The 26,798-nt window shown below is 46.7% G+C and overlaps 3 protein-coding genes across 5 annotated transcripts in view; 2 read left to right on the top strand and 1 right to left on the bottom strand.

Moving 5' to 3' along the window:
* ACKR3 (atypical chemokine receptor 3) overlaps positions 1-3,569 on the bottom strand; it is a 123,587-nt gene extending 120,018 nt beyond the window's left edge. For 2 of the 3 annotated variants that reach the window (XR_002116447.2, XR_002116448.2), the window contains exon 1: positions 3,044-3,569. The gene's annotated coding sequence lies outside the window, so the exon portion shown is untranslated. The remainder of the gene's footprint in view (positions 1-3,043) is intronic. The other variant, XR_004160246.1, reaches the window with a different exon arrangement.
* The window catches only part of IQCA1 (IQ motif containing with AAA domain 1), a 91,071-nt gene extending 78,118 nt beyond the window's left edge, over positions 1-12,953 (top strand). Inside the window, 4 exon segments of the mRNA XM_019616864.2 lie at positions 4,663-4,749; positions 7,296-7,473; positions 9,258-9,496; positions 12,404-12,953. Of these exon segments, the coding sequence (XP_019472409.1) occupies positions 4,663-4,749; positions 7,296-7,473; positions 9,258-9,496; positions 12,404-12,496 (597 nt within the window). The 3' untranslated portion in view covers positions 12,497-12,953.
* A 6,410-nt stretch (positions 12,954-19,363) lies between these two features.
* ASB18 (ankyrin repeat and SOCS box containing 18) overlaps positions 19,364-26,798 on the top strand; it is a 13,308-nt gene continuing 5,873 nt past the window's right edge. The window contains exons 1-3 of the mRNA XM_003207365.4: positions 19,364-19,558; positions 22,157-22,404; positions 23,127-23,394. Coding sequence (XP_003207413.1) covers positions 22,170-22,404; positions 23,127-23,394 — 503 coding nt within the window. The 5' untranslated portion in view covers positions 19,364-19,558; positions 22,157-22,169. The remainder of the gene's footprint in view (positions 19,559-22,156; positions 22,405-23,126; positions 23,395-26,798) is intronic.

Raw genomic sequence — 26,798 nt, 5'->3', positions numbered from 1 at the left:
TTCCAACTAGTATATATATAGTATGTATACACATATGTAGGCACACATTATATACATATAAACACAAGTTCGCATCCATGTTTATCTATTAAGAAAGTCTTAGTTTTTCCAGATTATACAAAGTCAGATGGTAGCATTATCCAACACCTTCCCCAAAATCAGGGAGAAACAACCCAAATTTCTTCAGAAGTAGGGGTGATACTCTGGGGCTCCTCCGCAGAGCGCCATGATGGAAGTTGCTCACAGTCAGTCGCTTGGAATAAGCATCCAGGCACTTGCTTACCAAAAAGTGACTTGTTCCAATTGCAGCAGCAAACTCCACTCTTCCAATAACAGGAAATAGCACAGCACACTCTCTCTCTTCCCAAAGGATACTTTATCTGCATTTTAATTCCCCTACCAATTCATAATGACATAACACCTGTCTCAGCATCATTCAAGTCAGCTACATTTAATTTCTATTCCCAATTCCATTGGTTGCTTGACCTCTCCCCACCACCTCCATCCCCATGGCTGGGTTGCTAATTTGTCTAATCCCCTCACTATTTTTATTTGGATTGCACAGGTTCTCAGAGCCAGGATGGAAGGCAGCTTAGTCAGTACTACCAAGTCAGCTCCCACTTCGGTTCTGGTCTACATTACCAGCTGCCATCACCCAGAGCTGAGTAAGCTGTCCTTGGCAGCATGGAATCCTACCCCTTCCTTCAAGTTCTGCAACTGTGTGCTGGCTGCTGGCAGTTGTTTAATGGAGACGCCCTAAACCAGTGAATAGCACAGGAAAAAATGAAGAGCTCATTCATTTCAGATTCAAGAGCCAAATCTGTTTCTTTTTTCCCCTGTTATTTCTGGGAGGAGACAACAAGAGACATACCAGCCCTGATCCAAAAGAGAGACGTGTGTGTTGCTCAAAGCATGCATTTTAGATGTCACATGAGGGTAATGACTTCTCATACCAGAGCAGGAAGACCCCGACATTTCAATATGCCTATTCAAAAGAAACAGAAGGAAGGTTAATCCTGAATGGGAAAGCTATTAAAAAAAGCTGGGAACACCAAGCTCCAACAATTGCATTCTCCAGAAAGACACAAAAACTACCAGGTCAGCTCTGCTTCTGGGAAGAGAGGATCTGTCTCAAACAGAGACACAAAGCTCAAACCAGAGCATTCTGGAACATTTCAGCTAAGCTACATTTCCAATGCACTGAGGCAGCTTGAACTCAAATGGAGTTTTCTGCCAGCTTGTACCAGCCAAGGGTCGACTCCCTCATCAAGGCACAAACTGGTCCCCCATTAGCAGCCACCAGGTTAATCACTACCAGAATGACACAGCCCTGAAAAGGCTGGGAAAGCTGGTCAGGAGGAAATAGCAGCACAGAAGCGTGGGGATTAGCAGCTCTATGCAAAAGTTCCACTGACCAGTTCTGCAGTGCAAGCAGGCTGCAGGTATTTCATCACCATCACTGTCAGTAGACTGCATTATCAGGCTCTTTGGTTATGCTATATAGCACATGAGAGGCAAATATCTTACACAAAAAAAAAAGTGGTTGAGTTGATTTAAGAATTAAATGGTATAATCCTTGCATTGAGAGGCAACATAATTTTGTCAGGTTTTTGTTTGTTTGTTTTTTCCACTGAATCAAGTTCATTCATTTGTAACCACTGCTGCACTGTCCCTCTGGGCAGGTCATTTTTAAGACAATCTGAAGAAGCAGGTATGGTTTACATTAGGGCACTGAGTATTTCACCCTCAAAAGGAACCCCCATCACAGCTGAGATGTGGGAACAGCACTATCAGCCTTCCCTCTAGCTGTCCAGAAGCAATTTTATCTTGCTGCAGCACAGCCTGCTAGAAACCCAAACCTTAAGGTGATAAATATCACCAGCTGCTGACACTGGGCAGGATTAGAAGGGTGAAGGAGCCATCTGCTGGCAGGTCCACCAAACCAGGGAGAATGCAGCAAAGCTAAGAACACATCAGTTACAAATTAATTATGTACAGCACATTTAATTATCCATGGATTCAAACTGTCTGTGGATAATTCAGATTAAGTGCTTCCATGGGGACATACAGCATATCTGCCAACAGTGTAAATGAGATGCTCCTGGCAGCCTGATCTGTCATCTGGAGAAGACAACAGAACTCAATGCATTGTGTTTGGGCTGCTAGATCACTGCCTACCAAGACTAGAAAGATAAAGGTATGAAGCAGGCAGCATCCATAGGATCATAAAATGGCCTGGGTTGAAAAGGACCACAATGATCATCCAGTTCAACCCCCCTGGTATGTGCAGGGTCACCAACCACCAGACCAGGCTGCCCAGAGCCACATCCAGCCTGTCATCCAAGTCATTGCCAACACAGAACACACAGAGAAGCATCTACTTAAGAGGCAGCTGGCACTGAGTACATTCTTAACTAGGGAAAAAAAAAGAAAAAAAAAAAGAAGAGCACAGGTGTGAAAATGGTGAGAGCTCTTCCTTATAAGTTAAAATGAAACTCTAGGCTGGTTAAAGCCTTCAGGCTGTTTGAGAGAGCTGCTAACCACAGAACCACCTCTGAGCCAAATGGGGAAGATCCCTCCAGGCTGCAGCAGCCCTGCTGAGGAGACATCACAACTCCCTTTGAAGGGCATAAGCAGAGCTCAGGGACTGCTAACAGCTTAATAACCTCCCCCAGCCTCATTCCCTGTGTCAAATTGTGCTGCAGCATCAGACATGCAGGTATATAGGAAATACTGCAGGAGAGCTGCATTGCTCTCTGTCTTCACGCAGCTATGGCACCATACAGAGCAAAACCACCAGGATAGGGCTGTTCTCTAGAGAAAGAAAACACACAGCATTGCTTTGCATCAGCTTTAGCAGAAAAGCAGCCCACATCAGCATGCAGGTCAGCCACTGTTAGAAAGCTCCCCTTAGCAGTGCTGAGTTTGGGGAGGGTCTCTGACTCAGAGCTTCCACATGTCAAAACAGACTCCACAGCACATAAAACACAAATATTGTCCTTCAAGAAGGCATACGTTGCTTTTAACAAATGCAACAACCTACCTTTCTGATCTTTGTGAGTCTGAGTTATCCAAAGAATCCTCCCAGTTCAGCTCCAGCACAGAATCACTGCCATACCACTCTTCCACCTGCCTTTGAGACTGCCTATAAGCAGCTAGGAGCTAATTGAATTCAGCCCTGCAAATCAGCAGGGCTGCTTGCATTTCTTGCAGGTGTGTGAGCTCTGGACTAACAGGATGTTCAGCAGAAAGCCCTGAGCCTAGGAGTGCTGCTGCACCGCTCTGCTCAGTGTAACCACAAACCAGTCCCCTCTGATGTGCCTTGCAGAGTGAGTGTGGTGTAGGAATATGTAAAACACACCTCTGAAAATAGATAAATAGAAGGTAGATAAGAAGTGTCTGACCTTAGATGGGCAGCTGTGCTATTTCAGGCTGTCATTTCGCTCCAGCTTGCTTGCTCACTACTCTGCTGGGCTGAGAAGTTACCCCGTAGGTTGTATGCATAAACGTTCACATTACTGCTAAGGCCCACATATCCATTTCTGCAAGATTTTCATAATGCTCGTCACGACACCATCTATGGGTTTCATTATTAATGCTGAATAGCTCCTCCTTCCAACAAAGGAGAAAGCTCTGTTTTCCTCAATGAACCTGGAGATACCACTTGACATATTCTAGGGCTGACACATTCCTGCAAATAACATGCCACGTGCCAAAGATGGCATTGTTTCCACTTCACCCATCAGCAGCACAGCAGAGCAAACAAGCCTCACAGCTTTCATCTTTTCCCCTTTTTTTCAATGCATTTTTACTGCACGGATGCAGCCGTGCTCTTGGCCATAAAAATGAACTGTGGTGCTTTGAAGGAAGATGTTCACATCTTAATTCTTCCTGCTCCAGCCGTCAGTCAGGCGCTGAGCTTATGATGTATACAACTTAGTGGTTTTGTAAGCTTCCTTCCTGGAAGCAGCAGCTTCAACTGGGAGAAGGAAAAAAAAAAATAAGCAGGACAGAATAATGCTTTCTCATTACCCACTGATTCCTCAAGCCATCACTTTTGTTGCTGAGCAAACCAGCACAGCTCTGAGAGCCACTGGAAAGTGATTAAAATTTGGCAGCAGAATGTCTAAACCACTGGCGTTTCTATAGCAATAGGGAGAGTGCAAGATGTGAAGAAGCCTGTAGCATTGCTGCCATCCTGCTGTGAACCAGAGGTATAGTGCTCTGACTTTGGAGCCGGAAAGCCCGTTTCTACTGACCCCCCCCCTCCTCCAATTTAACAGGCTCCATTTTAATTCTTGGGCTGACTGTTATGTGGTAAGCCAGATTGCCTGTCAGCCTGTTTTCCTTAAGGGTTCCTTTTTGCAGAACCACAGCCGAATTCGGGTTGGGAAGTGCAGCATAAGCACAGCAGTCAGAATGATCCAAATCTGGGATGAGTTCTCACCTTTAGCTTCCTAAACAGAATCTGTTTGATGTGCCAACGCTACCGAGCAGAGCCAACGCTGCTCACGAGTGCTGCTCATTTCTGGGGGAAAAAAATAAACCCAGCTAATTGTAATTGCTGAAATATGGATTCAGAAGCATAATTACAGGCACCCAGGTATGAAATTGTAGCCATTTTAATCAACTTCTCGCATTCCCTCTCCCATTTTCTCTTAGGTGGCCAAGCAGCTGCAGCCTTCAGTCGTGTGGATCGGAGACACGGAGAAAACATTCTACAAAGCAGTGCCCAAGGCTGAAGAACAGGTGAGGTGCTCCTTTCTTATTTTGGTGCTGATAATTTCCAACACAAAGGAGCAGGTGTATTTCTCAGCTCAGCACATACCCGTATGACCGGACCCGCCGAAGCTTGCTTGATCATGGCTTGTCTCACTAATGTTTTTTTTTTCCTTTTAAGAGAGTCTTGTGACCTCTCTGGGGCTCTTAAGAAGTCACATTTCTCTCCTACCCAGCCGTACTTGCTGTATTTAAAAATAGTCCAGTCACTGCTCATCAGTGCACTGAAAAGCAGGAGAGAATAATGGAGAATTTCAAAACACGAGGCAAGAAACTAAAAGTTAAGATGAGCTTAAACTGTTCGGGTCTATTAATTTGAGAAATTGGATGGAGCCAAAGTGAACAATAAAGTAACGAGGATAAATTTCCACTGTGAAAGCGAAGAGCATATATTAAACACTTATGTTTACAGATTATTTTCTTTGGGCTCCCCGGAGTCCTGTTAGCTTCCATTCCTTCCTGTCTTGTGTAGCTTCCCTACCAGAAAGAAAATTAAAGCACTGCCCAATAGGCACAGCGACTCAGCCGCTGCAGCAGAGAGCCGTTCACCTGAAGTCCTGATTAGATTCATGCTGCTTTGCAAAATAGTTCACCAAATCAAACCTTTCTTTTTTCCTAAGGCAAATGCTTTGTGTTTGGGCTGTGTGATGGACACGAGCCTGGTGATTTGGAAGACCGTATCACATTGGGTGAGGCCATTGAGTGCTGAGAGGGCTGCGTGAGCTCATGGGTGTGCAGGGCTTGATGCCCTCTAGTGGTTCTTACACTGGGAGCAAACGTTCAAGTGCAAATGGGGATTAAAATGAAGACTAGAGGCCAAAGGTTGCCTGGAGTAGTTGTGAACTTTATCTGTTTTGAAAGGAAAAATAAAAAAAGTAGTCTCTGTCCAATCCTCTGTAAAGGATGCAGAGCAGTTAGATATCAAATACGTTATGGTAACCCAGCTGCCACGGATGACATGCAAGCAGTTAAGCCACTCAAACAAATAGGGGTCACCTTCACCATTCACCCCACTTTTCTCCAGCTCAGGTGCACATGATGGCTGAGATCCTAGCTTGCCTCTGTGACAGGTTCTCTTGCTACTGATATATTTCTTTCAAGGTGGTGGAGGTAATGTTAGCTTTCAGTACATATCCATTAACTGTGTGCACTCTGGACACGCATTACCTTCAAAAGTGCAGCAGGAGCTGCTGACACACAAATGCCAGTCAGTAGGCTTAACACAAGAGTGGAATCTTTCCCTTGTCTCTAGCACCAGTACATTTATAATTTGAAAATAAAATTGAAAATAAATTTGAAAATAAAGATTCCTTCAGGCTAAGCAATGAGCACCCATAACAAAAGAGGGATTAATGGGTATCCATGAATATCACATCACCCAAAAAAACTGGTGCTCTAAATGCAAGGGATAAATTGGGACTTATTTTTGTGAGACAGGAATCAATTGCTTTAAAAATTCTCTGCATCTTCTGACAGATCGTGTTTTCCCAGCAGAAGACACTTTATTAATATAAGGAAGGCTGGTCTGAAATTGAAGCAGCTGCCAACTGCATAGCAAAAAACACACACCTAGAGTTAGGCTCTCCACTGAGTGTGATTGACTGGGGTGTTAAGCCTCAGTTATTTCTGGAGAGGCTTCTAAGTCATCAGACTTTTCTGAATATGTAGAATCATAGAATGGCTTGAGTTGGAATGGACCTCAAGGATCATCAAGCTCCAACCCCCCTGCCACGTGCAGGGCCGCCTCACATCTAACACTGGATCCCTAACCCAGTTATTCACATGGAGAGTAACACCTCAGCAATTTGATGAAGCTTCTTCCAACCGATTTTCACTTGATCTCATCAAACTTAAATAGCCAGTGAAAAGCTTTGCTCAGCGGTCATCTGTTCTGTAGATAAGAGCTGAATATTTATAATAAGGTCTAACAGCAACTGTCACAAAGATCCGAGTCCTGAGTTCAAATAGCTGAGATTCTCAGCAAGGTGAAATCAAAGAAGAAATCAGGGAGTGTGTTTTTCATATTGAAAATACCAGCAGGGGTTGGTAGATGAGAACCTCCATGAACTACGAGAATTCCAGGCCAGGTTACATACCCATGTGTTCTTTCTATCCATTAGGGATCACCAAGTGCACAGGTCCAAGCAATATTTCTTGAACTGAAAAATGAGGATTTCCTACTTTAAACGAGTTGTTGCTTCCTTCCTGCTTTCCAGAAGAGAGCCAGCAAATGCTCTAATAAAAAACATGAGCACTCAAACCCACAAATCCCTGGGCAGAAATCAGTTTGCAGAAGATAAAGGCTTTCTACTTAGGTTGAGCATCTAGCCTGTTTGTACTAAGTTGCAAAGAAACTAGTGGAAAAAAAACCAAATCCCATTGCAGATAGCACGTCTATGTATAACACACTTACCTACATTATTCTTATCTGCAGTTGTTACTTCACCTCATTAACTCTAAATTGTCAGTACTGATAAGAACTCTTTCCCCCTTGTATTCACATGCGCTCTCTGAAGATGAATCCGAAACGTCTGGAAAAGATTCTCCCCAAATTCCTGAAGGCTTTGAAAGCAGAGGACAGAGTGCTGCTGGTGGGGACCACCAGCCGGCCCTTTGATGCTAAGATCAAACCTTTCTGCAAAGTTTACCAAAAAATCATCCTGATCCCCCGGCCTGACTATGCTTCAAGATTTGGCAAGTATCTCAAGTCTTTCTAACAACTACTGATGCACTTAATAATGTGAATTACTGCAAGAAAAATGGTAGTTTGTTCACATCCTTCAGAAGTGGCTGGTAGATGGGCTTTGTTCCCAGAGGTATCATTTTCTCCTGATTGTGTCATGTGGTTTAATACACTTTTCTGGGTACTATGTAGTCTGGATGTGGTGACTCATAAGCAGAAGGGCTGTTGAGATTCAGTCTAAAGATGATGTTGGAAGAAAGATTTAGGACTATTCACAGTGATACCAAACACTTCTAAGCCAGGACTCTGAATGGTACATTTCTCCCACCAGAAGCTCCTAGCATGAATATCCCTACTGATCACCACATCAAGGAGAACAGACTCCTTTCATGCCACTGATCTCTGGTGGATCATATCCCAAAAGAATACAGAATGAAAAGAAACCACCTTCAGTACGGAGACCTCGGTACAAACAGTTGTGCTCTGAGTAAACCAGACAATATTGCTCCACATCTTCATCTCCTTACAAAATGATGGAACTGTGTTTTGAAGTCCATTTCTGCGCTGCCTTTCAAGGAGGCAGCCAAGGTACTGAGATGATGCATGTTTGGGCAAGCTCAAGACAGATTTTGACTGTCTAGCACGTTGTAAATCTCTCCCACATCCAATAATTTTCAGTGTGGATGGGAAATGGTCCTTAAGCAGGCTAACATGTGTTTCATGTTAGGTTACAGCTCTGATTAATTGCTAACAGATAAGGGACTTGAATAAGACCTAGAGAAAGGAGGTGATAGCAGCTGAATTTAGCTACGTTCACTCCTGGGGACTGAACCTGTCACATTCTGGGATTCTCACCACTAATTTGGAGTCAGAAGGGCCAGCCGAAGGGATTTCAGCTTGCAAACCTCAGAATGCCCCAGAAAGTTAACTCTTGACATATTGAAGGAGATTAAATTTCTAGTTTTAATTCTTTGATGTTGTCCCATTTAAGGCAGTGCCTGCCCTGGCGTTCAATGGAAAAAAGGTCATTATAGCACAGAGCACTCATCTTCCCATCATGGCAAATTCCAGTGCCTGACAGCCAATCTGAGAACTGAAGAAACCTTTTTTAGCCATGGCATAACAACCACGTATAGCCACAGTGCACAAATTTTACCTATTCACTACAACCTTCCTTTTGCTACAGACCAGAAAACTTCAATCTGTGCATGGTGGCAAACATGCAGTGGAAACCAATAAGCTGGTAACACCAGCTTTCCACCCAGCCTTTTCATATCTCTCTGAGATAGTCCATTTGATTACAAATTGCAAATCAACAACAACAAACTATTGCTGATTACTTCATTTTTGTAAGCAAAATCTCAGGCAGTTTGGGTATCACTGGTCTGAGCAGTTTGCAGCTACAAGAAACAAGCAGGTCCACCATTATTCAAGAAGCAAAATGCCAATCACAGAGACATTTACACCTACATACAATGTGTGCCTGCATAGCTGGAGGCATTGGGCTTCAAAACCAGACTTCAAGTCCCCGTGCCAGCCCTAAGCCCATGGAGGAACCCTAACCCTAACTCTTGGTCCCATGAGGTCACCCAAATAAGACAGACTGTTAATGGAGGTGCTTAACTCTGCATACCCAAATGGGAAATACTGGCTTCCTTTCCATGTATACTCACTTATTTAAGTAACCCTTTCCATTTTTACCTTGTGTGCCCATAATGCAGAACTATTTCTCCTGCTTTCCTTAACACGTGTCTTTGGCATTCTCTCTCCTTCTATTTTGGACTCTGCTGAGCAGTGTTATGGAAACACGCCATCACCCAGCGTGGTGGAGAGATCACCAAGCTGCTGAGCATCAGCTGCCTGGCCAAGCTGTCGGATGGCTTCACCCAGGGCTGCATCGTGAGGGCAGTGCAGGCAGTGCTGAGCGAGCTGCGCCTCTTACAGATGGTCAGGAAGCCCTTATGCACTGCTGAGTTCCTCACCCCGCTGGCCAGCCAGGACCCCGTATACAATGAGGAGGAGGAAACATTTAAGGTGATGTTAGGAGCTGTGCTAACTGGCTGTGTCTTCTCATCCCCCACTGTCTGGGCATATTTGACCTGGGGATCTGCTCATTCTGCTGATGCCCTCGCATGCATGGATAAATGATGCGTGTGCATTTAGTGCAGTGCATCCATCCTTTGCTTGGTGAGAGCTGCCAAGTGTAAGCCTGGCTGTATTTTCTTCAGGAGGCAGAGAGCTTGGACATCCAGGATCCTCAGGGTGTTTCAGGATCAAATTCTAAGTCCTTTTCTTAACATTTTCTCAAATGAGAATTTTCTCACACAAGGTTTTGTCTGTGGGATTCAAAAAGTGAGTTTCCACCCCCAGGGCCGTAAAATATTTAAGGCAAACACTGGTGTGCTACACGCACCTCAAATACACACGGATCATGCTGCAAAGAGGTGGTCAGCAGGTGGGGTGGGATTGAGCTACAGATGATCTAAAAGGTCTTTTCCAAGCTCTCCAATTTCCACTGTGAGCCATTTGGCTCATTCAACATAGGCAGCATTTGTGATATTTGGCAAATTACTCTTGTTTTCCTCGTGCTTCCTATCTAAACCAATATCTTTCCTCAGGGAGGGGCTAATGGTTCAGTGTTGCAGCACAGAAAAAAACCTCCTATCATTCCCAGCTCCGAGTCGTAATCCATTTGTGCCCTGTAACACAAGAGCCAGCATTTAGCACAAGTTTAGCTCACAAATGCTGTTCCACTTCCCACAACCGTGCCTGTTTTGTACAGCAAGGAGCATGCAGGCAGCACTTCATTTTGAACACTGCTACTATCGCCCTCAGCATCCCACGGCCATCATTTCCTTGCGTTAATTACAGCCCTTAAGAAAGTGTTTCCTTTTATCTGCGTTAAATTTGTTTCTCTTTAAATGTCACAGAACCTGGCACAGGGGAAGAGGACTGTCAAAATGGCCTCGTGCATCAATTAACTCAGTATCCTCATCTCTCCGCGCACAGAAGGACCTTTTCCTGAGCCTCTAATCATTGCCATTGCTGGACCTCTTCTTTTGCTTTGCTTTGTCCCTTTTGAAGCGGAGTGGCTAAAACTTAAAGCAGCATTCAAAGTGAAGATTAGCGCTGTGATGAATCTTTGATTTCTATTCTCTGGAAACATGAATCTCCCTGTTTGACATTTATATTCCGCCAGTGTTCCAAAATGAATATAAATAATGCAAAAATTTTGTGATAACGTGATTTCTTTGCCCAATTTACTCCAATTTCTGGCCCAATTATCCATCCGCCACGTTTCTGAAATTAAAAATTATTGCCCCAGTGGGATTGATACAGATCCTTGCACAGAAATAACGGGAGTCCTACAGAGCAACGGGTGCTCAGCCAGCACTCCAACTCTGCCTGGCAGTGGCTGATATGAAACACATTTAAGATGTAGGAAAACCCATACCAAAGAGCTGCAGATGTCATTCCTGAAGGTTTTTAACTCTGATCTGTCACCATCCATCACTTACATCCCCAGCTCAGGTGCTGGTGGGCTATAGTGATAAATCTTTTCTTTTAGCCGTATCTGAGGAGCTGGCTTCATTAAGCCCAGGTAGAATCATAGAATGGCCTGGGTTGAAAAGGACCACAATGCTCATCTAGTTCCAACTCCCTGCTACATGCAGGGTTGCCAACCACCAGACCAGGCTGCCCAGAGCCACATCCAGCCTGGCCTTGAATGCCTCCAGGGATGGGGCATCCACAACCTCCTCCAGCAACCTGTTCCATTGTATCTTTCCCAGGAGTTTCCCTAAAGCATATAGCTGTCCTGGTAACCAGGTAGCTGCTCTGCTAATCAAAAAGTCAAAAGCAGACAGCATTGTATGCCCATTAGCAGGTAGTTTGCTGCATTTGAAAACACAGATTCATGGAATCACAGATTCATTCAGTTGGGAAAAGTCCTCTCAGATCCTCAAGTCCAACCCCAGCTCACCATGCCCAATGCCCACATCCCTCAGTGCCACATCCCCATGGTTATGGAACACCTCCAGGCACGGTGACCCCAAGACCTCCGTGGGCAGCTGTGCCACTGCATCAATGTTCTTTCTGAGAACAAATTGTTCTTAATATCTAACGTGCACCAGAGGAGACAGAGTGATGGCATTAAACAGTGGTTTGTGGCCAGAGGAAAGACTTCAATTTCAGATGGATGAGTACAGCCAAATGAGAACAAATGTGTTTTATCCATCATGTCAGCACCTAGTGGCATGTTAATCTCTGGTGTGGGCAGGCCTTGCTGATGAAGTTCTGCATATACATACGAGGATTGACTAATTCCCACACAGTTCTCATTTTAAAGCACTGCCCTCTCTTTCATTTTACATTATTTTAACGTGGCCTTGTTGACATTACAGCCCAGGAGCTTGGCAAGTGTGCAGAGCGACCGTACCAAAACCATTTACAAGTCATAGGACTGTGAACAGGCATCTGAAAGCAATAAACAGGTTTTTAATGTTCGGGGTTTGTTTGGTTTCTTAAGCTCTCTCATTGAAATAAAAACTGTCTGGGTCGATTTGCAGAACCATGAGAAGCATATGCTTTGTCTGCTGCCAAGTTTCAGACCAGAAGGGGTTTTGACAAGAGCTATATGCCTTGGAAATAGGGTTGATCGGAGAAGTTCTAACATTTCCATAACTATAGCAACACAAATGGCCCGGCTAAGTATTCCTGTTAACGAGACACACTTCAAGCAGGCAATCACCATACTTCTTGTTAGAATCATGTCCTCAAGAGATCTAAGGGTTTTATTTCTGCTGCTCCACAAACCGGCCAGGGTTTTAAGAATTTTATAAGGAGTGCTCCATTGTAGCAGTAAAATGTCTCTTAACTGTTGTTTTTTTTTTTTTTTTTTTTAATATTGTTAAAACATACCTATGCTTTCTGGTTCTCCAGGCTTGGTATGCCAAGACACCGCTGGGTCGAGCACGAAGCAAAGCAGTGGCAAAGAGCGAGAAAGCAGGAAAAGGAAAAGGGAAAAAGAAATAAGAAGATGAAGGAAAAGAGACAACACCAACTTCCTCCAGAATTCTGTGTCTGGAGACAGGGGAGATGTTAGGAAAGCAGGCATTCTGGAATAAAGCATCACAAGTTACGGCTGTCTCGGGAAAGAGAACTCATTTCTGAATGTATTTTTAAATGTTAAAGAATAGGATGGGACATCAATGTGAGGAGTAGCTCTCAGAGGATAAAGAGTTAATGACCATCGACTTGCTCAAGCATTATTTATTCCAAGAGGTTTTAGGGGGCAGAGGGGTTCATTACTCAGAACTGTAACATGCCATCAACTTTTAGGCTACCCTCATTTATTTCAGCAAGTAACTCTCCTTAAAAATTGATGTCACGTTAATGTCTTTCATTACTTTAATATCCTATATGCTTTATAAAACTAACTGCTTTATATATCTGTAAGTCTAATGTGTTACAGTTCTCAATAAAACTATTATGGCCGTAAAGACTGCTTTTTAATTGGGATGGATTATAAGACTTAATGCCGTATATTTACACAGCCGTGTGAGGACCAGCATTTCTTCACCTTTTGATGCATCAGCGTGGATAGATTATTGCATGCATTCACAGAAAACAACACTAAAAGCAGAGCCAAAGCAAAGGGTGATGTTCAGGTTGGTGGAGGAGGGGGGGTGGAACTGAGCCTTTCTTACTCATAGTGAGAAATCAGCTGGAAAAAGATGCTCCTGGAAGAGGTAGGCAGAATATAAGCCTGGAAAGATTCCTGTAGGTACAGAAAACAATTCAGGTAATCATATCATTGAGCACAGCAGAGGGGTCTGGCTGGCTCTGGTTAGTAAAGTGAGTTTTCTCCTCAAAGGAGGAGCAGGCTGCTGTGCTAACAGAGCAAACTTCCTTTTCTTGTGGTCCTCATTGGCCAGACTCTTTGGCCACCTGGCACAGGGCTCTCCTGAATTTCAGCCCTCCAGCCTTGAGGCTGCATCCCCTGGGGGACCCACATTACAAGAGAGGAAATGTTTGCCAGATCCCTGTGCAAAGCCCCAGGGTTTTGTGAGGCTGTGCGAGTCTTCCAGCAGCCTCTAGCCATCCAGCAGCAATCCAGTTGCTGGAGCCTCATCATGACCTACACAAGGGACTGCTGAGTACAAATTTCCAGGCCCTGATTTAATCATTTCCAACAGAGCAGCTTCAGTATTTGGCTTTCCTTTCTCTACTCCTCCTTTGCAGACTCTGTCTTTGCAACCTTATTCTTGGTGGCTTGCAGCAGGCTGATGCCTGCACGGTGTGATGAGGAGGGGACAAAGCAGGCAGGAGGTTGGGTCCCAGGGCAAAGCCAGCAGAGAGCAGGAAACTCTGTCATGTTTAGCTGCCTTTAGTCAAGCTTGAGCCCTCCTTTAGTCCTCCTGGGGAGCCGAGGAGCAATTGTAATGCTGTTTATAATTATTATTACAAAAAGTGCAGCTACTTGAAAATGAAGCTGTCGCATCAAGCAGAGCCAGCCCACAGTAATTTCAGTGTCAGGGGCTGAACTACTGAATTAAGTCGCCCTGGCTGAATCTGCTGCAGAGCCTAACCATGGTGTGAGGCTAACCGTGTTCCCACATACTGTGCTGCCATGCCAAGGTGCTGCAGAGAAAAGCATGGCAAAGCCCATTGCAGGCATTGTACAGCGCTTTGCAGGTGCAGCTTCCTTGCATGGCAGCCCTAAAACCTGGCGAGGAAGAAAAATCCTCTTTCATAGAATCTCACAATCATTCCAATTGGAAAAGGCCTCTCAGATCCCCAAGTCCAACCTCAGCCCTCCCCACCATGCCTACTGACCACATCCCTCAGTGCCACATCTCCACAGCTCTTGAATTGCATGGTGACCCCACCACATTCTGGCTGATGAAGCACACCCCATCCTCTGCACAGCCCCCAGCAAGAGGCCGGGTTGTTTTGGGGCCAGTACCTCAAGCAGGCTGGGCACTGGGCTGCTTTGTGGGAGGCAATCCACAGCAAAGTTGAGCAACGAATCTGTCATGCCCATTTATATATGTAAGTGATCTAGAGAATTATCAACTGAATTATTTAAATGTCCCATTACTATTAAATTACTGGGCATTCATTGTATGAACAGTCATAATACAGTAACTAATTTGGTATTAATGTGAATGTCAGCGTTTCATTGCAGTTATTTTGTACTTCATCATCAGATAATTTACCAATAAATTAATTGGCTTAATTGCTTCCTCCACACCCAAGAAAACTACATATGACATGACTTTTTAAAAGTGCTCATGCTCACTCCCTGCCTTTCTGCTGTAACTCAGCAAGTAGGACCCTCCCCCCCAGAAAAACTCTGGTTCTAAGGAAGGGATGTTCCTAAGAAATCCTTGTTCTCATCAAAAACCTCATGAAAGCCAATGGGCAATTAAAGAAAGAAACTGTCAACAGGCACAGAATCACAACATCATCTAGGTTGGAACAGACTACCAACCATCAAACTGGACAACTGGACACCATGTCCACCAAGCACTACGTCCCTTAAACACCTCCAGGGTTGGGAACCCACCACCACCCTAGGCAAACCCCTAAGCAGCTGGGAGCACCCAGGTGCAGGTTACAGACCCTAGGCACTATCCCTGCCCCATAAATCTCCCAGACAGCCCTTGCTGGGAACAGAGGCTGCCAGCACCATGAGGTCATGCTTTCACAATGTGCTCGGGTATTATTAGCCCCCCTGGTTTATGTTGAGAGCTCAGGTTATGCCTCTGTGGCCAAAGCCCTTTAATCAGACGCTGCAGGGCCCGTTAAAAGCAGTGCCAACACTTGTTGGTGATCCCTGCCAATTTCATGGGAGCTGTTTTTCCCTGCTAGCCTGCATGAAGTGATCCAGAAGCAGGGTTATGGGGAGAACCATCCCCCCAGCATGGGGGTTGTTGCACCCAGCACTGAACCTTGCAGTCAATGGCAATGAGTCTCCATGAGCATCCGCTCCCAGCAGCTTAGGAAATACTTACTGCTGCTTTCCCCTCAAGGAAATAGGAAGTGCAACCTTGCAGAGAGCTTCGTTCTTTGGCACACTATTCTCCACCATCGGGGAGAAATCAGCCCAAGCACAAAGCAGGGCCCTATTGGTGGTGATTGAGATTGACCCAACCCACCCCAAGGGGAGCAGCACGACATTTCGGGGCCCATCACAGGGGAATGCGTCCACCAGCTACCCACCAACACGGTGGGAGTTTATTGTTTAAGATAATGTTAGATTTTTTCTTTTTTTTAAAGATGTTTCTCAGCAAAACCCCCCAAATCCTGTAATACAAAGTGAAACTGACTGTTCTATTAACTCCCATCCTGCATCAGCAATTTTCTAAAGTGTGGAAACGTTATAATTGACTTTTCTGCTAGTAGCAAAATGTCATTTTTTCTTAATACTTCCAAAGTCAGTAATGCATTTCAAAAGCTTCTGATGCCACTACCACAACAGGACTTACAAATTAGCACATTTTTAGCTTTTCATTAAACACAATACAAAAAGTCTCATCATATTAGGGTTTCTCTCCTCATTATTGAAAGTACTGCGACTTTGGAACTTCTGGCAGCAAATTATAATGCACTCAGCCTGGGCCCATTGTAAATCAGGACTTCAAAAAGGGTATCACGTAGTTGGTCCTCTTTAAGCACTGAAAATATCAGAGTCTATTTGAAAACGCCTTATGTAGTCTCTCACTAGCCTTGCAAATCATCACAGCACCAGGTAGAGCTTCCTTTTATTTTTCCTCATGGCATCAAGCCATTTCTATTCTGAACAGAAAGAGTATTACTTCTTGCTGGGATTTGAAAAAAAAAAATAATAAAACACTGAAGATAACAAGCTGCACAAGATCCCCAAATCATTTAGGGCTCTTGTTGAGCTTTGCACGCTCTCAGCATCCGTGCTCCTCCAAGCACAGGGCTTACTCTGGCTGGACAACCCATTGCATCTACTGACTTTTTACATGGGCAGTGATAGTGATAGGGCAGGGGGGAAGCATAGAACACAGAATGGCTTGGTTAGAAAGGGACCTTAAAGATCATGCAGCCCCAACCAAATGTGGGCTGCTTGCCCCCAACCAGGGGCGCTGCCCAGGGTCCCATCCAACCTGGCCTTGAGTGCCTGCAGGGATGGGGCACCCATATTCACCCACCTGCAGACATTCCCTCACCTTGGAAGAAGAGCAACATCTGTCTTTTTACATCTTCCTTGTCTCAAAAGAGGCTCAAAGCGTTTCTGATCTCTGCAAGGCTTCCTGCAACACCAGTGCTGTATGTTTTCCCACAGGTGGGCCATTTCTCCTTAAAAATACTGATCCTATAAATTGCAGAAAAGCATCATTAACAAAAGAACCCAGGTCCCAGGAGTAACTGGGACTGTTTTTCGGTCCCAGCTAAATCATCATTTGTCCCAGCTCCTTGTGTCCTGATATGCACTGGGAAACGAGGAGAAACCACCTAGGGGCCATTTAATGGAGTAGGACAATTGCTTCCTAAGCAAAGAATTAATCATAATTAAATTCTAGAAAGAAGAAGGATGGAGGGAAGGAGAATGGAATGAAGAAAGAGAATGCTTCCATCCCTGGAGGCATTCAAGGCCATGCTGGATCATCTTTAAGGTCCCTTCCAACCCAAACCATCCTATGAGTCTAAGATTCTATGAAAAGAGAGATTGGAGAGCACAAGAGAATCTGAGTATTTGTTATTCAGCTGGTGGGATCAGCCCAGTCTTATTAAGAGATTGAGTACTTAAGGGTTGAGTACAATCCTGTCCTCTCCATCAAAAATACCACTGTTCATTCAGCTCTCAGAAAGCCAAAATACATCCACATCGGCTGAAAGTTGCCATCCAATTGGCAGAAAGACTGATCCAAGCCCACAAGAACCACAGCTGGCCCCGTACCACAGGCTAGAGTGTCCCAAAAGCAGGAGGCGAGGAGCTGCTGTCCTCTTCTGCTGCACAGCCTGGCTGAAACCACACCATGCTGCTGGGGGCCAATGTATTGGGGAAGGCAAGGGCTTAATTAGACATAATTAACTCCAGAGGGGAAGCAAGAGCAACATGCCTCCTGCTCCAACAACGCTTTGCCTGGGGAAAATTCCTCTTGCCCCTCAATCAGGCAGGCAGGATGCTGAGCACACTTCTATCAGTCGTTGACAGGACAGGCCCCTCCCTGCCACCCCAAAGCAGCCATCTTCTGGGTTCCCACTGCCCCAGGCTCAGCCCTGCTCCAACCAGCATCTTCTCCTTTCTCCATTCCCTGCACAGGTGTGCCAGCACATCAGTGCACTTCTGCACGGCACACTGGTCCTCCAAGTAATCCCTACTGATGCCTGAGTAGAAGGATAACCATCTCATTATCTCCTTTACCCATACTAACTCAATCCTGCAGGTAAAACTGCTGCTTTTAACCACATCAGCCCTGACTGAGGCCAGAGGCACTCCGATGGACTCACATATCTTTGCACTGGTACCTGCTGACAGCTCACCCAACATGATGGATGGACCAGGTGCTGGCCAGCCCCAAGGATCAGCCACTCCATCCTGATGCTTCCCCAACCTGTAATTTCCCAAGTGGGTGAGAGATGGAAGGGAGCTCCTCACCCATTGCAGGAGCACAACCTGATGGGTGTGAACTAGCGTACAAACCAGATGGCCACCTTGGTAAGCCACAGCTGTGCTAAGGAGAGATCATACGGGTAATGAACTGGGCCTGGTCCTCACTAATTAGTGCTGTCAGGTGAAGTTCAGAGGTGCCCACTGATAAGGAATAAATCAATCCCTCAGCAATGCATAGGTACAGAAAGGGATAGTTGAGTTTGTTCCTCTGCATCCCAGAGGGCAAGTAATTATCCCCTTAACTTTCTCATCATGGCGCACTTGGGAAACTCTCTTTCCATCCTGTAAATATCTGCCTTTCCCAAATTCATGATGCTTCCAGGTGCTGAAAGCTAACCTAGCCTCAGTTCAGAACTCTCAAATCAGAACCTCTCCTGCTCCCTGGTGATGCTGTGGCCCAGGAACTCATCCTGGGATCCACAATGTCTTCCTTCTGGCCTCGTGTTTTGATACAACAGAAGAGAGGGATGCCCTCCAGAGAGAACTGGATAGGCTTGAAAAGTGGGCCCATGTGGAGCTAATGGGGTTCAGCAAGGTGCAATGCGTTGCAGTTGGGTTGAGGCAATCCCAGATATTTGTATAGAGTGAGAGAAGTGCTCATTGGGAACAGCTCTTCAAAGAAGGACTAAGAAGACCTGGTGGACATGAGCAAGCCAGTGTGCCGGCAGGCACACAAGGCAAGCAGGAGACCACACTGCTGGGGAGAGAGACGGGACCGCTGCATGACTGCTAATTAGCAAATGCCATTAGCAGCTCCACACTGATCCGCGGCCACGTGATGCAAGGTCAGTTGGAGACAGCTTTCCCTCTTATCACTCCACGTGACATCTCACCACAACATTGCTGAGGGGTTAAATAATTGGTAGCGCTGTGCCAGCCAGTGGAAATGTGATTCCCCCTAAAACAGGATGCACACCCGGGCTGAATTCACACACGGTAATTAACGCCGTGAGCTGCTTCGGCAGGGAGGGGGCAGGGGAAGCCTGCACGTTGTATTTTTAGTGCAGCTAATAGCTGTAGGGTTTTATTCCTGTCTGCACGTTAACTGACAATCCTGAAGAAAAATAAATAAATAAAACCCAGAGAAAATCGATGCAGCCTACTGACGGGCGCGTGTTTCAGCAGGAGGCCAGTCCTGCAGGGCTCCCACCCACAGGACTTTTATGAGGGCTGCTGGCATGATGCCCACCTCCCTGCTGCATCCCCGCTGTGCTCTGTCCTCCTGCCCAGCAGCTCAGCCATAGAGGCTCGGCTGGGGGCACGGTGCTGTCACATGGGGCTGAGCAGCGCAGGCAATATAAATGTGGTGACGTGTGCCCAGCAGGCTGTCCCCACGCCGGGAGTACCCAGCCCTGCAGAAGGAGCTGGGGATACCCATGCCAGCCTCAAAGGGACCCATAGAGCCCAGCCTGGCAGAGCCAGAGTTGCACAACCAGCATCCTGAGGTAGGTGGGACAGCAGGCGGGTTATCACATAACGCCGTGGAACAGCCCCACCTGGCTTAATTATCTCTGTTTCTTTGGTGCTGGGAGGGTGCAAACCTTAAATCCATCATGGGTTCAGCGTGAAGCCAGGAGCAGCTGGTCATCCACCCTCGCGTCAGGGGCTCCTGTGTGCACACACAGCTGAAATTTCATTGGAAAAAAAAACATATAACAACTTGTTTTTCCGCTCCCGGAGGGCAGCTTTAAATCACATGTGCACATCTGGACCCTGATGATTTTTACCCCGACCAGAGACTGTGTGTTGAAGCTTTGGGGTTGGCAGAAGAAGCGACCGTGGTCTGAAGTCTCCCCAGTGCTATGGCTAGGTTGCTATGAGGCAGCTCATGGCAATGGCTTAGGAAACAAACTCTTGCTTTTTTTGTTTTGATTTTGCATGTTGTGCTCTTTCGTGTGACAGCGATGAGTTTTCCTTGTAATGTGAAGCTGGTGCAGACAATTTAAGTCATTATTAATAGATATGCTTGATCTGGGGAAGTAAAATGCTTAATGTTTTGTTAAATGAGGTGTACTCTGCAAATGCTCATATTCGAGGAGATGGCGAAGATGCTACCCCATGTTAGAGATTAATGGTTGCAAGCCTATCGCTAATGGGGTGATCACCCTTTTCTGACCAGCATTTGGAATTTTGGACACATAAGGTGATCCCAGGTTAAATTTGGGGCAGGCCCAGGCCCTCAGAGCTGCATTGCACAGAGGCCTTGATAGCAGGCTGAATGGATGGCACAACATGAAGCTTCACAGCACACCATACAGACTGTGAGATCTCAGCCCTCCACCACCCAAAATGGAGGCTTGCCCATGGCTTCTAAGACATCACTGCAAAGCGTGGGTCACAGGTGGTAGATTTTAATTATAGACATTAGGAAGAAATTCTTCTCTCTGGGGGTGGCGATGCCCTGGCACAGCTGCCCAAAGAAGCTGTGGATGCTTTATCTCTGGCAGTGCCCAAGGCCAGGCTGGATGGGGCTCTGAGCAGCCTAGTCTGGGAGATGTCCCTGCCCATGGCAGGGGTTGGAGCTGGGTGGGCTCTGGAGTCCCTGGCAACCCAAACCACATCATGATTTTATGATTAATCTTTGACACACAACCAGGGATGACTTCCCCACTTCCAGTCAGCCTCAAGATGCTCTGCAAGTGTTCTGCCTGCCAAATCCTCTTTCCAGTAAATTATTTTTGTTTCTGTGATAACATTATAAAAACATGAAAATACCATTTCATCCTGACAGCTTTCTCTACCCACATCAGTGGAAAAAGCACCAGGCTTAGCTGGCTCCTGCATGAGGGAACTGGGAGAGGCTCGTGTGCTAGTGCCACTCAGATACAAAAGGATTTTTTCTTCTGCTCTCACCACTCCTGACTATTTTTAACTCCCTGCAAGTGCTGCTGTTGAACCTGTCATTAGCATGACCCAAGAAGTGAGTGTTACGTGCAAATAGATGCTGATTACAAGGCTCACAAGAAGGGGTCACAGAGCATTTCAGTGTGTTGGCAGCATTTAATGCTTGAGATGCAAACATACACAGACACCCCTTGCAAAATTAGCCCATGTCTGGCTGAGAATATCTGAGCTCCTCAGCACACACAGAGGGTGGTCTGGGGAAGGGGATGCTCTGGAAGGCTGCTGCTGTTGGGTAAGTGGTGACAACAGGGTACTCAGAGCCAGGCCTTCTCAGCACCCTGCTCTTCCAGGGCCAAAGAGTCTGATGTTACAGCAGCCTCACCAAGCAAAGCTAACAGCACGGGTGGTGCTGAGCCAGGGCATGCACAGCTTCTTTAAGCAGCAGCCCCAAATACCCCTTCTTGCAGAGTGCTGTAGGAAGGACCCAAGCACACGAGGAAGGGCTGGCAGGTGAAGATGTGGGGCTTTTTGTAACTGAGAGCCACGAGACACAAGTCACGAGATGCCAGCTCTATTATTGGCCCCACCATGGACTTCTCCCATGACCTTGAGGGAGCGGATGGCTGCAAGCCCCCTCCTTGAAGCAGGCCGGGTCCTTTCTCTCCTATACAAGGCATTGCAGGAGAAGCAGTTACGCCTGCCAAAGGCTCTGGAGGGTTTTACCTCAGTGGGCTATGCCAAGTGCTTTGCATCCTTGAGAAGACTTGCTGACATGCCAGCTGCACGGTGCTGTCCTCTGATGCAATGCATGGGTCTCTCCGTGCAGCTGTGGAGAGATTGCCAACAGGTATGGGAAAGTGCCATAGAGAAAAACGCTTTCTCATTTGGGTACTCTCTTATACAGAGCTCATGAATGTTTATATGGGGTTGGACGGATGGGAGCTGGTTACATTTCCCAGCCTAAAACAAGGGATCAATCTGCCACCTGCAATTAGAACAGCCACTGAATCAAAGAGGTGCTAACGTGCACAGCCCAGTGACCACCTGACCCTCTTTGTATCGGGTATCCATTATCATCTGACCCCTCTGGAGTTATAAATACCACAACAATAGAGCCTTAACTGGATTATAATTAGACAATGAGGACAGGACAATGGAAACAATGACCTATAAAAGCCCCTCTGCCCTCCCGGCTGCAGGGGAAGCACTGGCATGGACAAGTTACCAGGACCAGTGACAGAGAGGCTGCAGATTTCTCCCAAACTGGATTCACAGCATCCACTGACATCTCCTGCAGAGAAGTACTATCAAGCCCTGGTCACAGGGAACCTAAGGAGCCTGCAGGTGCTGACAGACAGATACTATGAAGATGTCAACCTGGTTTTTGAGATCAGTAAAAACGAGATGGAGTGGCAGGTGAAAAGCCAAGCATTTTATGGACTCTCAGGTACTTTTTCTTTAAAAACCAGCCCAGATCAACCCCAGATATTTACTAACCTAACCAAATGGGAGGTGCACAGCACACCAAAGTGCCTGATGCTGCCTTCATTGTAACCTGTTCCTGAGATGCCTCCTTTCTGGCTATAGGGTTGAACCCTTCTGCCTTAGCCAGAAACACTCAGCACTTTGGTTGCTTTCTTCTGTTCTATACATACTAACACGGAGGGGCTGGAAAGTGCAAGAAGTGTGTGCTCACATCTTTTTCCAGGCTGGGATAGGGCACCCTGTAGGTCAGGCATGCTTGCAAGAGGGCTTGCAGCCCAGATTCTCTGGTGGCAGTTGGGAGAGGTCACCTCGCTCCTGTCTGGCAGTAATGAGATGCTGGGCTGGCTTTGTATCAGCAAGAACGGTTCCTCCTGCTCTGCTACAGGCAGGAACCCATGGGCTGGCTTTCAGCAGCTGCCCACAGGAGAGGGGAAGGAACAGAACCTTCAGCAAGGGTTTTTATCTGCCTGGCACAAGTGTCTTCTCATACCGTGCCACAGGATCATAGCATTACCTTGGTTGGAACAAAAACTTCAGGATAACCAAGCCCAACCATTAAACTTGACTTACTGACTGCCATCACCAAGCCATACCCTTCAGTGCCACAACCACATAAATACCTGCAAGGTTGAGTGCTTCTCCACTTCCCTATGCCATCCTCATGCATCTCCCTCACCCCTGCAGGACTGTGGTCACTGGAATACAAGCAGGAGCTGAGCACACCGCTGTGCATCGCTGCCAGCTGGGGCCACACCGCCTGCCTGCGGCACCTCCTGCATCGTCAGGCTGACCCCAATCTGGCACCAGGGGGCTGGGCCCCTCTGCATGAAGCCTGCCGTGGGGGGCACGCTGCCTGTGTTGAGCTACTGCTGGAGCACCAGGCTGATCCCAACCTCCAGAGCGATGAGGGGCTGGCCCCGCTGCATCTCTGCACCACCCGCAACTCACTGCGGTAAGGAGAGGATCTTCCCCCAAACCCGTGCTACCACTGCCCTTGCAAAGATCCCCGGCCTGCTCCCATCGCTGCTCCTGGAGTGGTGTAGCCAAAGTTGTAGCTGTCACATTAGGGCATCCTCTCCCATCGCATCCTCCTGTCTTGGAAGCAGCTAGGAGGGCCGATGCCGTAAGGCTGGGCAGGGGGTTGGAGGATGGAGGAAGCTTTGCAGAGCCTCCTTTCCAAGCAGCACATGAGAGCCATCCATGCTCCTGGAAGAGGACGCTTCTGTGCCAAGCACATTGCATTGCTCAGGTCCCCTTCCTGTGGGTGAGAACATCCATGTGTTTTTTTTTCCTCCTTTAATGAATTATTTAAAAAAATAACACCATGCCCAGGGTCGCACAGCTGCCATGCTTCCTCCTGGGAGATGCCTGGGGTTTTTTTTCCCTGACCCTCAGCCCCACCCACATGAGATATCAGTGCCATTTAGCACATTCACTCTTCCTAATCTGATGCATCCTGCACCCTTGTCCCATGGATGGATCCATCCCAATTAGGATTATCTCAGTTTACCCTGGTTTATGAGGCTCAGCCACGTGCATCCGCTCCCCTTTTCAGCTGCATCAGTCTCAGTGCTTCAGATACAGGCACAGATGTTGCATTTAGAAATACAGGTGTTTGCCCTCTCCATGGGCTTTGTGTGTGTGCGTGTGTGTGTGTGTCTAGTTTCAGCCCAGTAGGACTTTAAGTGCCTGAATCATTAGGCCCGGGGAATCAGGATTTTAAAAAGAGCTCGGCCCCTTGATATCCTGATGAAACCGCTTAGGGCTGCAGCGAATTTCATTGCCTGCCAGCTTCAGTCAAAAGCCACCCTGGCTTCAAACCTCTCCCCTTAAGGCAGGCAGCAAGCTTAAATAGAAGTAGGTGTTGAAGGCAAGGTACCCACTACAGATCCAATGTATTGTGGGCCAGATGTCAGAGATCTGTTCAAGCAAGAGCTCGGCAAAAGAAAGGCAGCCGGAGAGGAAAAGGTTTTCAGACATAAATATCTCAAACCTGTCATATAAATAAGAGCCTCTGCAATACAGCAGAAGACACAAACCATTCAGCCAAAAATCCCTGTATTAATCAAACACAGCCTTGATGCGACGAGGGCTGTGTCGGCGCCCACAACACAAATTACTTCCCAGGCTGGAAGGGTGAGGGAGGATGGCACCAACAGCCCTTGTCATTAATAACAAGCTGCTTCTCCTTCCTTCCCCTGGGCTCTCCTGGACAGCCCTTCTGGTGATACACTGCCGATCCATCAGCCCCCAAACCATCACACCAGCATTCCCCAGAGCCCCACCTGTTGTGTTTTAAGCCCCTCAATCCAGAAACAGTGAGGAGGTAGCTCAGGATGTGGCCGCCAACCAGCGCATCCCTCATCCCACAGAGGTCTGAGCAAAGCATAAGAGATATCCCAATATTAGAGCCATCACCAATCTGCACGCTACTCCCCCCAAAGTGGTGGAGGGGGATGGCGAGTGAGCCAGCAAAAAGACAACACAGGGACCAGGCAGGTGCAACGTGGAAACAGCTGAGTGATAAGCCCTTGAATATTGGGGCTTTATAATGGAAATACTGAGAGACCCTTAACTACGCTATCCGGCACTACGGGGGCTTCTACAATAACTAAGCCAACTCCCTTGAAAGATCAAAAATTAATAGACATTTCAGACAGGTTTTGAGGTTTCGACCACTGCTTTTCAATTGCAAAGACTTTGCTAAAGTTAGAGACTGAGGAGGTCAAGCTTGAGGTAACACAAACATTTCCTCTTTGATTAGGGGGAGACTACTTTACCCTGTCTTTTTTTTTTTTTTTAAGTAGTAGATTTTAGGTCATCCTTAATTTTTTACTGACAATAAAGAGCAGGTCATTGACCTACATAGAGAGCTATTTTATTTTTCTCCCTCTTGATAACAATGGCCAGAACACCAATGTGCTGGGTTCTTCTATATTCCCATATACTCGGCAATTCACCATGGGGGCAGGACTTAAAACCTTTGAGCCTCTCAGTGACTGGGATAAAAAAAAATTATCTGGGCTTCCTTCCAGCCATTTGAGCTTCAGAATCCATGAGATTTCAACAAAAAGGATATCAGAGCTTTAATCTAGGAGCTTTTTGAAGAGATTTAAAAAAAAAAAGTTCCAGTAAAGTTCAGTCTTACCTTCTTCACTTTAGGAGCTGTTCATGCCAACGTCGTCCTATTTAGTAGAGTTCCTCTCCTTGACCTCTTTTTTACAGCAGAGATAATTAACATGGTGGGGTAAGATGAGTCTCTAAATTCACTGCACTCTCTCCCTGGCTCTCTCTCGTTTCCCTCTCAAGCCGGGATGATTAAAGGAGAGCGCCTTCATTGGCACCCCAAAAAATAAAATAAAAATAATTGAGGGGGAGAGGAAGAGGCTCTGCTCTCTGCATCACGATGGCAAGCAGGCACAGGGTGGTTTCAGTGGAGAACAGGTCGTGTTCTCCCCCATCCCACAGCAGTACCCCCAGCAGAAGGGATGGCAAACTCAACAACAGGCGCCAAGTGAGCCTCTGCTCTGCAGTCCTCCTTCAGATCTGCCAGGTTACAAATGCTGTCCAAAGAGCACAGGATTCCCACGGAGCTTCCCAATGGGCCTCTCTGGAGGGAAGGCCCCCAGAGCTCCCCATCCCCAGGCTCTCCCTCGCAGAAGAGGGCTTGCTATGCTACGGGTGGGAAGAGATGGCACTGCTACTGCCCATGGCTTAACGACTCCCTATTGCCCTGTGCCATGTCGAGCAATGCGACTAGGAAAATTGTGCTGATACTGAGGGCTTCCAGCAATCTAACGTCTGCTAGGCTGTCCCTCCAGCCAGAGCCACCTGCTGGCATGACAAAAGCCCTCGGTCATCGACTCTTTCTCTCCTTTGTTGTGCTAATGCCACCCAAACCCCTTCAAAATTGTGTTTCTGGAGTACCTTGCACCCTTGGAAAGAATTTTATCATGCTTGACTTGGATCTTTGTGTTCACTTTTTTACTTTTCTCCACCCTGAGAGGTGGAAGAGAAATTGTCTTCTAGCTCTGACCCTCTAACTTTAGGGACAGGAGATAAAACATGAGAAGTATCAGTGAAGAGGGGATTTTGTGTCCTTGGGACTCCCAGCAATATAAAATGAGGCAAGGGGCAAGCACTGGAGCTCAGGGAGGTGCTTTTAGGTGAGGGTAGCTCAAGCAAAAGGCAAGTCTGGGAGAAGCCAGCAGAAAATGGGAGCAAGAATGGTCTCCCCCCTCCCAGAATAGTAGAATCATAGAATCACTAAGGTTGGAAGAGACCTCTAAGATCATCTAGTCCAGCTATCAGCCCACCCACACCAGGTGCAGCCAGAGAGAGGTTGCTGCAAATAAT

This window comes from Meleagris gallopavo, chromosome 7, assembly GCF_000146605.3.
Source record: "Meleagris gallopavo isolate NT-WF06-2002-E0010 breed Aviagen turkey brand Nicholas breeding stock chromosome 7, Turkey_5.1, whole genome shotgun sequence".
NCBI classification, from domain to species: domain Eukaryota; kingdom Metazoa; phylum Chordata; class Aves; order Galliformes; family Phasianidae; genus Meleagris; species Meleagris gallopavo.
The sequence above is the reverse complement of the archived record's forward strand: the minus strand, read 5'-3'. Positions and strand labels throughout refer to the sequence as shown.